Genomic DNA, 16,616 nt, shown 5'->3' with positions numbered 1-16,616 from the left:
TCCTTAGGGTGTGCTAGAGACCCGGGAACAGGGGACTGGAAGTATCTCCTTAGGGGCCCTAAGGAAGAGAGGAAAGGCCACACGGAAAAGACAAATGTTCACCCCACAAAGACTTCTGATATTTCCGGGCCTTAGAGGAGAATGGTTTGAAGGGCCCCTGGGGCTACAGCTTTGGCTGCAGCCACACATACCTCCTCTTTGGCAATCCGCATGTTGTCGGTCACTTCTGAGAAGACTGTGGGTTTGATGAAGAGCCCCCTGTCTTCCATGGCCGAGCCCCCACATTCCAGTTTGGCCCCTTCATTCTTCCCACTCTCAATCAGCTCCAGGATTTTGTCAAACTGTTTTTGATCAATCTGCAAAACCCAGAAGGGAATTAAGGCTCCTCCCCGTGGGGCAGTAGCACCTTCTTACACTGTCAATGGCCTTTGATGCTGGCCTCCCCCATGTGCCTTAACCAAGCCCTAAGTCATATAACAACCATGCCTTGCAGGCAAATATGCCTCCAATGCACAAACCTGCACCCTTTGGACCAGGGGAGACCTGGCAATAGGCTGCTCTCACCCTCCCCAGGTTTGGGGTTCATTCACCTGATTCCCTTCTCCATGCTGTGAGATCAGCCAGGGGGTGAAATTGGTTTGAAGTTCTCATGTTCTTTGCTTTCTCAACACTTTGCACCCTGCTAAAGTGGCTGAACTTAATAAATAAAAAAATATAAATCAGCTAAATTTGAATCTCAGAAAAACAACATATGATCTTTTTTTTTAGTATAAGTATGTCCCAAACAATATTTGCTTGAGACATTTATTAAAAATATAAAAACATTTATATAAATATTGTTTGGGACATACTTGTGCTAAAAAGGCCTTTGTTGTTTAGATGGAATTCACATCTAAGGGGTATCTTGTATTTAACCAGGCAATCCTGCTCCCTGCTCACTAAACACCATGGATCAGGGGAACTGTTCTGAAATTCTCCTTTCATGGTGAGGAGATGTGGGCAGGAAAGCCAATGGCCCTACCCGGCAACTCTGGAAGCAGAGTAGAGTGAACTTCAAGGTGGAGCGGAGGGGCTGCTCCTTGGTGGGTGTGGAACCAGCTCATCAGAAAGGCTTCACCTTTTTCTACACATACATTTTTAAATTTAAATATCTTTTCTTTTTTTATTGGTTCTTTTCAGTTAAACATAACATTAGATTCATCTTTATATAATTATAAAAGCGAATATAATTTGTTCTAATTCAGTCCCTGGTACATCCCCTTTTCCTCCCCACCTCCCTCCCCTGGTTCCATTCCCTCTCCTTTACTGATCTTTCTGCTGTTTACTTTTAGTTTTTTTTTTTTTTGTTAGTGTCTTGTGGATGTACACAATGGTGAGATTCACTGTGGTATGTTCATTTCTGTACATAGTAAAGTTAGGTCAGATTCATTCCTTTCCTATGTACAAATATGAATTTGCCACCTTTTGCTATCTTGTCTAGAGGTCTCCTTGGCTGGAATGTGCCCTGTACTATAACCTAATACCCGATTTGTGGACATGTTACTAACTGTGAAAATGGTCCCTCTATGGGGAACAGCTCAACTGTAAAAGTGCTCTTCATATTCCCCTCCACTGGCTTTCTTCCTGAAATCCATGGGATCCCTATTCTCCATCATGACTCTGTTTACAGTGCCCTTCCTTGTGGACCAGGGGAGACAGAGCTTTAATAGGTTTACGGTAGCTGAGATTTTTAGATAGAAGAACTGGCTTCAGTCTAACGATGTTAAATAGAGAAATAAGAAATAAACCTAATGGTACATCTCGGTGACTATCTCCGAGGAGCAGACTGGCTTTCTTAGAAGGGGAGGGTGTAATATGTGCATGTCATTTGACTGACAGACTCATGAAATATGGATCCAGTTTTAAAATATTGAATCTGATCCATACCTTGTACCTTATACCAAGAAAATTCCAAATAGATCAAAGATGTAACCACAACCAATGAAAACATACAAGTTTTTCAGTTCTCTCCTGTGGGAGATTGTCCTTGAAAACTCCGAGTGTTGATGGCCAATGACTTGAGATATAGAAGCCAAAAGAGAAAAGATAAATTTGAATATGAAAGAATGAAGGAAAGGAGAAGAGGAAGCAAAATCATAAGCAAAATCATAAGCAAAGAAAAAGGCTTTGAAAAAACATTGACAAGTCCTAAAGAAAACAAATCTCTCTAGTGTATCTATAAGGAGGTCTTAGAAGTGATAAGAAAAATGACCAACATACGGGAGAAAAATATGTAAAGCATTTTCATATTTGATAGAAAAGGAAACACAAACGGCTTTTAAGCATATGATAAAATATTTTCCCTTACTATTTGAGAGTAGAATGTACATTAAAACTAAATAAGGGCTGGGGTTGTGGGTCAGTGGTAGAGAGTTTGCCTAGTACCTGTGAGACACTGGTTTAATCCTCAGCACCACGTAAAAAATAAATAAATAAGTAAAATAAGGCATTATGTCCATCTACAACTAAAACTTTAAAAAAACTAAATAATAATCCATTTTTAACTCTCAGGTGGGCAAGAATCCATATTCTGTTGGTAGTGTTGGGGAAAAAAGCTTATACAAATGTGGGTAGGCACATAAATTGGTTTAATGTGCTGTGGAATGTAATTCAGCAATTACAAATGTGTTCTCACTTAGCAACACTACTTTGGGGAATCTGTCCCATGGATTTCCTTGTGCCTGTATGAAATCACACTGAGGCATTGTGTGTGACTGCACACAGCCACATGTCCATGGGAATGTTATTTAAATTTCAGTGGCTTCATATAGCAGAATTTTATGTGCACGTATAAAAGAACAAAGCAGGTGCCCATTGACAGATATAGAAAGACCTTCAAAGATACAACACAGTGCCAAATGGTAGAGCTATCATGGTATATTTTGCATAAAAATGAGGGAGGAAATCAGAATACATGTTCATATTTGCTTGTATACACATAAAGAAATTCTACAGGTATACACCAAAAATTAAGAACATGGGATACCCATAGTGAGGAAGAGCAAGAACCAGGGGTGTTAAATGGGGAGGGTAGGAAAGAGCACTTTCACTACAGACCTTTTCACAAATCTAGGGCTTAGTCCACATGCATGTATTCCCACTTGAAAAAATGATGAGAACAACTACAATGGATCCAGTAATAGCTCAACTTCTCTCTGTGTGAACCAAATCTTGGCTTAAAAGTTCCAGGTGCTGCTGTCTCCCTCCTCCTCCCTGGGGACCAACAGGACTCACTTAAGGGGCTTCATCAGACCACAGATTCTCAATGGCTGCTGACCACGTTCCGCCCGGAAGACCCCGTCTGTCTTGCAGGCAGCACTGAATCCCAGTGAAAACCCTACACATCTGAACACTCTCCCTGGTGAGTCCATATGGACACATTGTTTAAATCTAATAATCATCCCATGAAACATCAGCTGGTGCCTTACAGTACAGGAAGAAGGACCTGCCAGGAAGTGAGATGACGGGGCAGGGCACATCACCAGAAACATGGAAATACAGCCCTCAGAGGACTGGCCCAAGGCTCGGCTCTTACTCTCTCTCTGCCTGGGAGGATGCCTCTGGATCCTGCCCTGGCCAGGTGGCCTGCGTAATGTTTATGCGCCTGGTTGCTCAGTTGCCAAATAAACCTGAATGAGTTTGGAGTGCTCCAGCAAGTGGCTCTCCAACAGTGGACACTGATCTAGGTCAGCTAGCTCTTTTACAGGCATGAGGCAGACAGGACTATTTAGACAGCTGTAAGTCCTCTCAGAATAAAATCTTATTACCGTGGATGAAAAAGCACTTGGGGAGGAAAAAAAAAAAAAAACCCAACAACATCCTAAAATAATAAGCTGAGGTTAGATGGCTTAAGTGAGCTTTCAAAAGGACTTTGAACAGCAGCATGAAAGCACAGATGAAATCAACACCCACCGCCCTTGCATCCACACTCTGGGAAGAGCTTGGTATATTTGGCTTCACGAGTCAGGACTGGAGCCCTTGGAAAAAAACTAACAAACAATGACAGGGTAAAAAAGGGTCCTTAGTCTGGGGGTCAGCTCACATATTTCCCACTGATTCTGGATTACCTCAAAAAATCACAGTGGATTTGATAATGACTTTGTGGTAATGTTTGCATTGAGAGCTGAAATCCAACCAAGGCCATTGACTGCCCCATATTGCTGACTGCTAAGTCTGTGGCTGCTGCTGGGGACAAGGGATGTTGGCCATGAGTGGAGCTGCTTCTCCTCCACAGCATGAGGTACAGAGCAGCAAACTCATGAGCTGGAGCCAGGGGAGGGTAGGCACTAAGGCCATAAAAGCACCCCTTGTTCCTATTTCCCCAGTTAGACTCTCTCCGTAGGATAGATAATAAGATTGAAGTCACACATAGACATTCATGTCACCTAGATTGGAGGACTGTCATTTCATATTTCTTCCTTTTAAATATATATGGGAAAACACCCTACCTCTCACTGAATAGCTCCTAGGTGCCATGAAATTCTTATAATATTCATCCTTTACTCCCATTTCCCAGATAAGGAAACTGAGGGGTGGAAGGATCTTATGACTTTCACAAGGCCACAGAGACAAATTTGAGCTCAGATCCACAACTTCCTGTGTAAACACGGGGTGCTGATGCAGTGGGTAAGCAGTGAGCTTGCAGGATAGATGCCAGGGGGTAAGTCACAGACACTGGATTTGAAACGTCAGGGCTAGAGCAAGGATTTGGCTAAAAGCAATGGGTTGCTGCCGAGCTCCATTTCAATAATACATGGGATGGTCAGGCTGTCCTCTTTTAAATATTTATCCATCTGCTTCACTTCATAATTAGTAAGAAAGCGATACAGGATGTGCCCTTTTAAAGAGGTTATTAAATCTCATGGTTACCGTCATTTTCATCCTGTCCTTGGCTTTCCAAACCAAGCCTCCAGAGACTTGTTCCTACTGCTCGGAATGCATCCCCATCCCCAGAGCCCTCTCTATCCGGGATTCTTTGGTTTCTGATGGTCATCTTGTGCTACAGCACATGTGAGCTAGAGGGCCCCCAGCCAAGACTGCTGGCTCCGCTGCTGCCCTGGCTGCACTGTGCTGCAGGGATCCAGCCTTCCTCTGCAGGGAGACCACGCTTGGCCTGACGCTCTGGTCTGGCCTAGGAGAAGGACAGTACACTGAGAGGACTGGTTGCTGCAGGCAGATGGCCTTTTGTCCTGGGAACTTCTCCTTCCTCCGGAGGCCCTGTGCCTCTGTGTGTCCACCCCCATGTCATAGCCCTGCTGAAACCCGATGGGATCATATTGTTGATGGGCTTCTACACGAAAGCCTGTAGTGGCAGCTGGAGTCAGCATTCCTTCCTTTGGAAGGGTCTGTGTGGGGCCACATGTCTGTTCTGTTCGGTCCCCAGAGGAGCACCACGTACAGCAGACACCTCAGTGGATTACCTGGGGCCCCTGCTCGGTTTTGGCATCGAAAGGGTCTCCCACGGGCCGTTTCTTGGCGTACTCCACGCTCCGCCGGACAAACTCCGAGTAGACCTGCTCCTCCACGAAAACCCTGGAGGCGGCTGTGCAGCACTGGCCTTGGTTGAAGAACACTCCCTGATGGGCACACTCCACTGCCAAGTCCACTGGAGGGGGCGGGCGGGCAAGGCAAGAGGAAGCGATTAAGTTGTTAAAGAGGCCTGGCGACAGCTGCAACTCTAATTGCCCACACAAGAAAACAGGCCCCAGGATGGCTGCAATTCAGAAATTAATTTTGTTCTCAGCATTTCCCAGAGAGGATGGGAAAAAAGGATTTTCAGGTCTGGAGTTAAGTAAGTCCCCTGCCTGCAGGACCTCTCAGGACCTCAAATATGCTAATGGGCACAGAGAGGTGTAGCACCTTCCATGCCCCTTGCCCATGGAACTTTCTTCAGCCCTTTTTCTGAAAGACTAACTAATGTTCCATGGAAAAAAACTCGGGCAAGTTTTGATGTGGGCCAATGGTAGGAATTTTTAAAGGACTCAAACTTTTCCACCTTGAGTGAAAGAAGGGTCTTGTAAGTCACCTGATGCCATCTATGACTCAGAAGTTTTAAAAAGGCAGGGCTTTAACCTCAGGCCTGGATCTGAATCGTAGAGCCAGTGCTGAATCAGTTGCTAAAGCCTAGCTAGAAGGCTATTCAGACAGATTTTTTGAGGGGGGGCATGCTTGCTGGGTGAAGATGACAGTCAGATGTCATTTGCATTTACAAATTTACAGAAGGGCTTTTAGTACACAATGGTTGGCTGGTTTTCCAGCATCCCATACTATTGCTTGCTTAAGAAATGAAGCTGCCCTTTACACTGGGCAAAGGCACAGGGCCCCGGGAGGCATTGGAAGGTGATTCATTCCAAGTCCATCCGAACAGCTCTGAGGGATTCTGCCCTTGGACTTGAGTAGGAGGCCATTGCCATTGGCGGGTTTGTCTGTAAGCTGTGGTAGCAGGACAGAGCGTCATAAAGCTGTTGACCCTCCCTGCCACCACCACCCCGGCAGCTGGGCTGGGTGCCAGTTTACACAACCCCTCCCCCAAGACAACTAATTCATTCCTGCACCGTGACAGGAGCTGGGGGTGAGGGCTGAAGTGTCAGGGAAGGGTGGCGTGTTACCCCTGATATTATGTCAGGATTTAATTTCATGGACTGGCACTGCCCAGATTAGGAAGAGGAGATGGCTCCACAGTGTGGGCTTCTTTCTTTCTTTTTTGAGCCTTATGAAACCAACTCCCAAACAGAATGTGTCCTGTGACTTTTTGGTTATGGTTGTGACTTTTGTGCCACAAAAGAACAAGAAGGTGAGCTGGAGTGCAGATGAGGCTCCCAGACACAGTGGCCCAAGAATGCAAAACAGGAGTCCTGGCTCTTTTGGATGAGAGTTTAGGACTCCAAATATGAGCTGCAATGGGGCAGCACCCCACAGCTCCATGTGACTCTAGAGACCATGAGCAACACTAATGAGGCCTCCACAAGGGAGCACCAACCCAGGCAAGAAATGGGTAGTCCATCGGGAGCTTGTTTCCTTACCCTGCTTCTCTCCCATTGAAAACCAGCTTCAGGAAAAGGAACTGATATCAGTCATTCACACCATAGCAAGAAATTGTGCCAGGACCATTTTTCCCCTCTCAGGGATATTTGCCATTCTGGCCTTATTTGTGTGAGGAATGGAAGGTTTTGTTCTTTACGACGGGAATTTCTGGCAGTAGTGAACACACAGGGGAGGACGTTCTTTAAGGCAAAGGTCCTCAAGGTATTGGGAAGTCATACTTTTTGATAGTTGACCCTGTAGGTAAATGAAGGCCCAGTATAGTCCCTTCTATCCTCTTCTAGACATGGCAGCCAAGAATAGCATATATTTTAATATTATGTCATACAGCTGGAGCAAGACTCCAGCCACTCCCTAACTGCTGTGCAGGTGGCTTTCCCAGGGAAGAGACAGTACCCAGACAGACCACGGGCTTTTTTTTTTTTTTTTTTTTTTTTTTTTAAGAGTCAGTTGCCACCATCTTTCTCGGATTAATCAATCAGGCAGGAGACAAAGAAGGAAGATACAACTCTTCGGAGAGCCTGGGAACACTGCAGGAGATTCTGACTCAAGGGTAGAATAACAGCTGCTGAGAGTGGAGAGCACCTGTCTCCCCACTTTCCCTCATTCTCTTGCCCCTTTTCTACCCTACAGGGGGTCTGGGGGGAAAACTAGGCCTGTCAGCTCCTCAGGGCCCCAACTGCAGCCTGGCAGAGTCAGGAACATGAACTTAATCGTGAGGGGCAGCTTCAGGCAGCTCCTCCAGCTTCTGCCCTGGCCATGTCCTTCTCCAGTGTAGCTTTCTATCAGCAATAGAGCAGACAGTGTGATCTCCATCTGCCTGGTCATGGCTGGCAGACGGCAGGCAGGCTGGCCCAAGGAGGGAAATACCCCCACTGACTGTGATGATGTCTCTCTCAGCTGGTCTTGAATGCAGGCCAGGAAGTGGGGCAGGATTTACAGATGTTTGAAGTTCCAGGAAAAAAAACCCAGAAGGGACAGAGACTCACAGTCAGCATCAGCACACACGATACAGGGGTTCTTGCCCCCAAGCTCCAATGTCACCCTCTTCAGATTGCTCCGGGAGGCGGCTTCTTTAACCAGCTTTCCAACCTTCAGGACAAAAAACAAGCCAGATTAAACCTTGGACATAACTTAGTGTAGCTGAAATGTACATGCTAGCTAGAGTCATGGACCAGCCTGGCAGGCAGCACTGCAGGGCCAGGGCACTTGCCTCTCCGTGGGGCCCTAGGCCTTGATGGAGCTCCCCTGGCCTCGGCCAGCATCTTCCCTTAGACTGATCTGACATCCTGGAGCCACTCCACTCACAGGTGTGGATGGGAATCTCTGGATGGTCCTGAGATTTGCCCACGGGCATAGCCATCTACTTGCCTTCCCAGAACCTGCCCCTCTGGGCCCAGCAGTCTGGCCCATGCATCTGAAAAGGGCTCAAGATACTGAGATATTGAGGGGTGACTCCTCCACCTCTCAGTAGTAGTGGTAGTAATAGCTGAAATTCCGACAGCCCAGTAGGGAAGGTGTGGCTCTTTGGTATAATTTGAAGGATGTTTTGAGAATTAGGACTGAAGCTAGTGTGGGCAGGTGGGCAGAGAATTGAGGCATGATGAAGAAACAGGAGAACAATCCATCAGACAGCAAACAGTAACACTCAGCCTCCCTCCCGTGTCCAGTGGGGTCTCTCCCATGGCCCAATGCGTGCCTGCCCTGGAGTGGAGGGTTATCCAGCATGCCTCCATGACTTAATTTGAGAAAGAAGTAAAGCCAGCCACTAAGGATGGTAGAGCAGGGAAGACGCTTAGAGACCAATGCTGATGCTGAGGCCCAAGAGCTGGACAGCTAGCAAAGGCAGGGCTGAGGCTTTCTCCCAACGTTGGGGGAGGAACACATTTTAAAAACCAGCAATCTCAGACTGGGCATGGAGCTCATGGCAGAGGGCTTGTGGAGTATGCATAAGGCTTTGGGCTTCATTCCCAGCCCTATGAAAATAAGATAAAATAGACGAGAATAAAATCTTCGAGCTCATGGGTGATGGCCTGGATGAGGTCAGGAATCCATAATGACAATACTGGTCTCCAAGGGAAGTACAAAAGCAAAACCAGCCTGTCCCAGGATGGCAATTTATGGCGAGGTGGGGTGGGGTGTGGAGGACAGCAGGGCTGCTGGGGCAGTTTAAAAGCACCTGGTTTTGGAGGTGCCCTCTGGCTGAGCAATCCCTGGGACCGCAGAGGCCGTTTGCTTGGCCTTGGCTTTTGAGTGAAGCAGGCATCTCCCAGCTGGACTTACGGTTACCCAGAGAGGACACAGGACATCTGCACAGAGGCGTGGGAGGGGCGGGGACAACTTTGCTGCTGGGTGAGAAGGCAGGGGAGCCCCTGGAGGGCAGGAGCCACGGCTCTGCCCTGATGACTGGACCAGCTATTCAGTTCAGTGTCCTGAGCACCCACTGCCCGTCGTGGCTGTAGGTTAGAGCCCAATTTCATTCTGACTACACTCCTACATGATGCCCACCTTGGCTGTCAAAGCAGAGGACACCAGCACCCTCTTTCAGGGTTCTAGAAGGGGAGGCAGGTTCCTTATTGGATTAAATTAGAATGGAGGTAGGAGTGTTTGTGACATGGGAAGCACTTATTCATTTCTTTTTTAAGTACAGAAGATTGTTGTCATTAAAAAAATTCCAAATACAGATGCATAGAAATTAAAGGGGACATCTGTGTCTTTTCTCATCTCACGTTCCAGGATCTGCCCCAGAGATGGCCATTGTCATTTCTTGGGAATCCCTCCCAGATGGTTTCCATTTCCATACACACATAGGTTTACTAATGGGACCATGTTGTAGTTAACTTCCTACAGTTCAGTTTTTCGTACCTCCTAATGGGTCATAGACAGTTGCTCTGGTTATAAGGACCGTATGACATTTTAAGAGCAGATGTATTGGGGAAATATGTCCTTGAAGGTTATGAGCATATCTCTCTAAAGCACAGTAATTTCCTTAACGTGGAATCTCTGAATCAAAAGTTTTCACTTTGAAATTTTTTAATCAATACTGTTAAATCTCACCTTCCACCTTAGGGACAGTATTGACGAGTGTCTGTTTTCCTATTTTCTCAACAACATCATTTCAGTTTTTATCAAATGGACAGACAAAAGAAGAGTGTGAATTTCATTTGAACAAGCTTTTCTCTGATCACCAGTTAACTAGGTTAAATTATTAGGCACTCAGTATTTCTCTGTGTTGCCCATTTCCCCATCATTCTTTTTTTTTCCTTTTCATTGATTTATAGGAATACTTCACATATGAAGATACAAATTCTTGGGAATCTGCATACATTACAACGGGCTTTCTCCCAGTTTGTTAGTTACCCCTTAATTATGCTATTGTGTGCGACATGGATGTCTTACATTTTTAATTTATCTTCTCTTTCAATCTTTTATTCTAAGACTTTTGAGTTCTATTAAATATTTATTCAGATTGGAAACTGATTGTTATGAACTAAAACATTATCAAATTTAGAAGTAGAAAATATTATATTTGAATTTTTAAAGGAAATAGTTGCAGGTCTCAAGTAATATAGCTGCTGCCACTTGTGCCAGCAGTGAGGACGGGTACCTCTGTGGAGCCGGTGAAGGCTATCTTGTTGATCTGAGGGTGAGAAGAAATTGCTGCTCCTACTGTGGGCCCAAATCCTGGCACGATGTTCACCACACCTGGAGGGAACCCGACCTGGAAGAAAGCGAGATGGCATCAGAGGAAGAGAGCAGACCAGTGTCAGTCACAGATGATGCATGGGGGGAAAGCTGGGGCTGTGTGATGTTCCCATGCAGAGCAGCATCCCCATAGCAAGCCTGGGCCTGGGTCATACACACACCAGGACCTGGACAGGTTCAGCTCCTGGGAACTGACCTGGATTTCTCAACCCCTGCTGCCAGCCCAGGGAGCAGGCTGGGCTCCTCCAAGAAGGGCTTCCCACCTGAGAGGGCTCATGAGCAAATAAATGCACAATGATACCACAAGGTGGCACTGGCCCCCTTGTAGAAAAGTACCATTCAGTGTGTATGTGTGCATGCAATAGTGTGTGTGTGTGTGTGTGTGTGTGTGTGTATATGTGCGCGCACGCGTGCGCATGTGTGAGTACACATGTGCATGTGTATGTCAGCGTGTAGGAGTGTGAACGTGTGTATATGTGTGTGCACATGCATTGAGGGGACGAGAGGCACTTTGTCACAAACTCCCAGGCTCAGAGGCACCTGCAAAACATCCTTCCCAAGCAACGCTGTTCACATTTAAATTAATGCTGCAAATAGAACAAGAGATCACTCCCTCCATGTCCTTTGCTTATTCAGCCTGGCTCACACAGGAGCTGGCAGGGGCTGTCACTGCTTTCACACTCACACCTTGTTTTTGCACATTTAAGGGCTCCTCATTAACTAAGAACACTCTACGCTGAACAAGACGGAGGGTGCTACCCCCGACTTGTCCCATGTCTTACTGAAAACATGTTATTTTAAAAAGTGAAGAGTTTGGGACACAGTGCTCAAATCTCTACTTTCCCATTTTTTCAGTCGTTATTTTAGAATCCATAAGTGCGGTCAATGTCATGCTCATGACCTACATCACTGGTCAAAAGAAAGGGAAAGCCGGATTTATTATCCAAGTTCCGACCTTGATCACAGGAATACAGGACATGCATCCCAGTCCCATGGATCCAGCAGAGAAGTGAAAGGAAAGGACCTTTTCTCCCACCCCTCTTTTCTTCCTGTTTCTTTTTCTAAGTCTTTGCTATATACAAGTTGATGAGGGGATGAATAAAATAGGTTGCCAGGTGTGTCTGGTAGATAGCGTCCCTGTGGGGAAGATGGTTGCTGGCAGAGCAGAGGGCACTGTTGGAGAGGCCCCTGGGAAAGCCTGCATTGGCTGTGCTACTTCAGCTAGCATGGGTGGGGTCACTCCCCCAAGAGAGAAGAGGACCATTTTACACCCCACAACTCCACAGCCCAAAGAACCCCCTGGATATTTGACTCCCTCTCGGGTGACCCTCCTGCAAATCCTCTAGACAAAAACATTGAGTTTTAAACCATAGGGTTTGAGCCCGTAATAAAAGTGGCATGCTCTCACTGGGACCACTGGGAGGGATGGCATTTCTTCCAGCTCAGTGACCACAAGCAGGAGAAAGAAAGTGCAGTTGCCAAGCCAAACACAGGGAACTGTTCCTTTCCCACTCCATCGTGAGCTGGCTGCCACTGTCACGTCCTGTGACAGGGAGCGGTTCCTAGGAGTGGGAATGCGATCAAGAACACATACTATTTTCTTTTTGGGTGTCTTACCTCTTTGATTAGAGAGCCGAGATAGAGGGCGGTGAGGGGGGTCTGCTCGGCCGGCTTCAGGACCACAGTGTTCCCACAGCAGAGAGCGGGCGCCAGTTTCCACACCAGCATCAGCAGCGGGAAGTTCCACTGAGACAGAGCACAGGGAAGGCCTTGGGGGCCCAGGTTCGTCCTGCCCCCACCCAGGTGCCCAACGATACCTCTGGGGAGGACACTACTTGCTTTTCACCATCTAGGTTTCGGGTTGAAGGGGTGACACAGGAGGTGCCATGGTCAGGGCTACATGGTTCCCCAGCGCTTCCTAAACTGTACCTGTGAGGTCCCGATGGCTAGGTAGCCCAGGAGGAGTGAATTCAGCTGGATCTACATGACATTCCCCCTCCAAAATGTTTGCTGCGGGGGCGACATCCTCCCTGCCTCCTGAGCACTTTTTCAATCCTCAATTCAGTCCGCTGACTGCCCCCCTACCCCCCAGCCCGACTGCCACCTTGGGCACCTGGGCTTCCCAAACAGATGGGCAGCATCATTGCATGCCTGGGGCACCTACCAGCATTGGCACGGCCCAATGGAAGCCCCAGCCCCTCAGAAGCCAAGGCTACCAGAGCGGGCCTCTGCCACCTGACACAGGTACTCATCTCCACCTGACCTCTGGCTCCCACCTGCTCTTTCCTTCCAAGCAGCCCCACTTTGTCCAGGCCAATCCTGTTTGGAACCCCTTTTTCCTGTTGAACTTGTCTTTTTTAAGGCCCAGCTAAAAACCACCTCCTAGGGATACTGGTCATTCCTAACCACTGGCTGGAATCTACCATGCCTTCTGCCAACACCTAGAGCTGGCCTCTCTAACCTATCTCAAGAGCCCTTGCCTCGGAGTACCAGGCCACCAAACACAGGCTCAATCAGTGCTGGCACAAGGCACAAAACACACACCAGAATTTGGCTCCAGAGGACACAGAGAAGCAGGGTGGGGTCTATATAAGGGTCTATCAAGAAAAGCTGTCAGACTTACTGGCGTGATGGCCCCACACACACCGATGGGCTCGTGCCTGGTGAAGCACACAACATTGTCATCTGGAAGAAAGGTGACCCAGTGGGCAAGAGTGCTCTCACTTCATCAAGGTTAAGCATTTCAAGCAGTAAAGACAGGAAGGAAACCCGGAAGCCCACGAGGGTGCCAGCTCCAAGCCTTGTCTGTTATACAAGGAGTGACTGGAACTTAACTTCAAAAATGAAGTAGGTTCCTTACGAGAGGCATCAGCACAGCACCATTTTGCAGGGGTGGGGGGTGGATGGGAAAATGACTTGGAGGGGCTCTGAAAGGGCCGCCTGGAGGAAGGAGAAGACAGAGCCCCAAAGAGACTCCCCCGTGAGGCCAGAGTCTGTCCTGCTTGACTCACCTGTGGGGATGGTCCTGCCCTGGATTTTGTCTGCCCACCCTGCAAAATATCTGAAGGTCTTAATACAGCCCTCCAGGTCAATGAAAAAGGCGTGGAGGAATGGCTTCCCCGTGTCCATCGTCTCCAGGGTCTGCAATAACAAGATGACATCCATTGTAGAGGAGGCTTCCTTTTATCTGTCAGGTTGGTAAAGATGGAGGAGAAGACACAGTTCCAGGACATTGATCTCTGGACCTCAGTCCCCCCTGTCACTTCAGAAAGCATGACAATAAATCGAATAAAAGCCAGGGCTGCTTTTATTGCCAAATGCCTAAGGCTGGGGGCTCAGCTAGGGCTCTGGGCACATGCTGCCCTTGAAGGTTCACCGGAAGCCTCATTAAAGGTCCTCCATGCCATTTGGTCTTCATCTAGACCGCAGGGGCCTCGGCTCTCTGATCTGGACACGTGAGCTTGGACACGACACATGCTTTCTGGGGAAGCTCTGGGACATTTGGCTCGTGAGAAAGTGGCTTCCTCTAACAAAAGAGAAGGGGAAGGCATGAGTTCTCCCCTCTCAGCAGGGCTGGCCAGTGTGGTCCTGGAAAGGGTGATGGGGCCCAGAAGGCTGCTATGCGTCCTAACTTCGCTGATGCAGCCGGAAACAGAGCCGGGGAGCAGCTCATGGACGGGGAGGTGGTTACGCAGGGCGAGCGAGTGTGCAGCAGCTCAATGCAGGGATTCTTTTCTATTTCCAGCCTGGGGTAAAGAGAACCCCTTTGTTTCTTAGACAAGCAACCCCAGTGGAGTCCAACACTGAAACTGCCAGTCATCCATCTCTGCAGGAAGTGGCCACCCTGACACATAGCCCAGGGCTGGATTCCTGCGGAAGCATCAATGCAGTGAGATGATGATGTAAAAAGGAAGGCAGGCAGGCAGGAAGGAAGGCCTCTGCTCCTATGCAGGGCTTTGACCCTATTGCACGGGCATGGATCCCATCCCAAGTGCGGCATCTCCATTCCCACTTAAAGGTGCGGATGGTGAAGCTGACAGAGACCAATGACTCAACCATGGGCACCCACACAGCCAGCACTGAACTTGGGGTGTCCACCAGCACAATGACTACCATTTGGGTGGCTGCCCGGGGGGCATTTGCATCTTGGAAGACTTGAGAAGCTTGGGTCTCCTCTATAATACCTTTGCTTTAGGGATGAGCCAACTCCCCTCTAAATTGGGGGTCACCCTGATTAATGCTAGCTGAGAGGCCTTGGGTAAGACCTGAATCTCCCCCTGCCTCAGTTTCTTCACCTGTAAATTGAGAATAACAACAGTGTCTCCTTTCTAGGTTGGTGTGAGAGTGAGGAGACAGGTACCTAGACCACTGCGTGTGCCTTGCAAGGAGTCCAAAGGAGACCCATGACTTTGATTTCCCTTTAGGTACTATGCAGGTGCTTGGTGATCCTCCCCTGGGGGCTGGAGAAGACAGGGTATGTGTCCCATCCCTAGCAGCCACCACTTAGGGACCAAATCAGGCCAGTGTGACATCCAGTAAACTGTTCCTTTGGCTCCTATTGATTCACATTCCAAGGTGGAACTTTTAGTTTCCCAGGAAAAAAACTTAGCAATTGCAAATAATACCAAAAAGGTCTCTAGGACACAGCTACTCCAGACAGAATCTGCCTGTTGATGGAACCAGGAGTTTATTCTTGGCTCTTTTCTGGAATAAGACAAGGGAGAAGACTTTGACTTTGTGGGTAAATTTGCAGCGTAACTGTTAACTGCCTCTGATCCTGGCTTTTCCACCTTTGGCTGGGTGACCTTGGACAAGTTACTTACCCTCTTTGGTCCTCAGTTTTCTCATCTCTTAAAGGGGATAATAAATACTGAGGTCAAGTACTTACAAGCCAGCTACATGGAGAGCATTCAGTAAGCATTGTGTGTGTGTGTGTGTGTTTTTAAAAAAATCATTAGCTTCATCATGAACTTCCTGGAGTGATAATATGAATTTTCCAGGTTAGTTTTATGGAATCCAGGTCACTATAGGTTCAGACAGAAAATTCTTAAAAAACAAAAAAAAAATTCCCAGGTGAAGGAGTGGACAGGAACCTGAGAAACCAAGTGCTAGCTACTGAATGGAACAGTTGCCTCTTAAGCTACTTAACAAAAGAGAAGGGGAAGGCATCGGCTCCTTCCTCTCGGCAGGGCTGGCCAGTGTGGCCCTGGAAAGAGCATCAGAGCCCAGAAGGCTGCACCACCAGTACAAGGAGGCTATGCTTCTTTATGGTAGTGGCTCAACCAAAGGAAACCACAGCTACTCCTAAGTTTATTCACATTTTTGGAAAAAGGAAATGCCTTCTGAATAATTAAGACATAGCAACCATGAGATACTGAAGAAGGACAGAAAGGTGTGGCAGGTGGGAACTGCCCTGCACGGTCTGCATGTCCAGGCTTTTAAGTGACAGAACCCAGAAATGGCACACAGGTTGACAGGGAGAAGCTGCAGGAGAGCCCCTGTTTGGATGCTGCCAAAAGGAGCACCCAAAGAGCCAGAGCCTGCACCTGGGGTGCTTCTGCGAGGGAGAAAAAGTCAGGGGCCACTGGATTCCCCCACATCTGTTTCCAAACACTGACCACAATAAACACCCAGCTCTGTCAAGCCACTAAGCCGGCCAGAGAATAAGAAGGAGAGAAGCACTTTCTACTTGGGAACGCAGGAAACCATATCAAGGTGGAGAGTGAGGAGCTCGCCTGTGATGTGGCTGGAGTTTCAAAAACCATATTTGCCTGTAATTCCCTTGTCCCTTTCATGTCGTGGCAAAGAGCTGGATCTTATTTCTTGTGGAC

General features: G+C 47.7%; 1 protein-coding gene across 1 annotated transcript in view; it reads right to left on the bottom strand.

Annotated features, from left to right (window-relative positions):
- The window catches only part of Aldh1a3 (aldehyde dehydrogenase 1 family member A3), a 36,212-nt gene that overhangs the window by 9,969 nt on the left and 9,627 nt on the right, over positions 1–16,616 (bottom strand). Inside the window, exons 4-10 of the mRNA XM_026394731.2 lie at positions 13,797–13,926; positions 13,409–13,470; positions 12,403–12,531; positions 10,688–10,801; positions 8,070–8,172; positions 5,460–5,644; positions 192–356 (exon numbers count right to left, since the gene is read on the bottom strand). Coding sequence (XP_026250516.1) covers positions 192–356; positions 5,460–5,644; positions 8,070–8,172; positions 10,688–10,801; positions 12,403–12,531; positions 13,409–13,470; positions 13,797–13,926 — 888 coding nt within the window. The remainder of the gene's footprint in view (positions 1–191; positions 357–5,459; positions 5,645–8,069; positions 8,173–10,687; positions 10,802–12,402; positions 12,532–13,408; positions 13,471–13,796; positions 13,927–16,616) is intronic.

The sequence above is a fragment of the Urocitellus parryii genome, chromosome 6 (assembly GCF_045843805.1).
Source record: "Urocitellus parryii isolate mUroPar1 chromosome 6, mUroPar1.hap1, whole genome shotgun sequence".
Taxonomy (NCBI): Eukaryota; Metazoa; Chordata; class Mammalia; order Rodentia; family Sciuridae; genus Urocitellus; species Urocitellus parryii.
The sequence above is the reverse complement of the archived record's forward strand: the minus strand, read 5'-3'. Positions and strand labels throughout refer to the sequence as shown.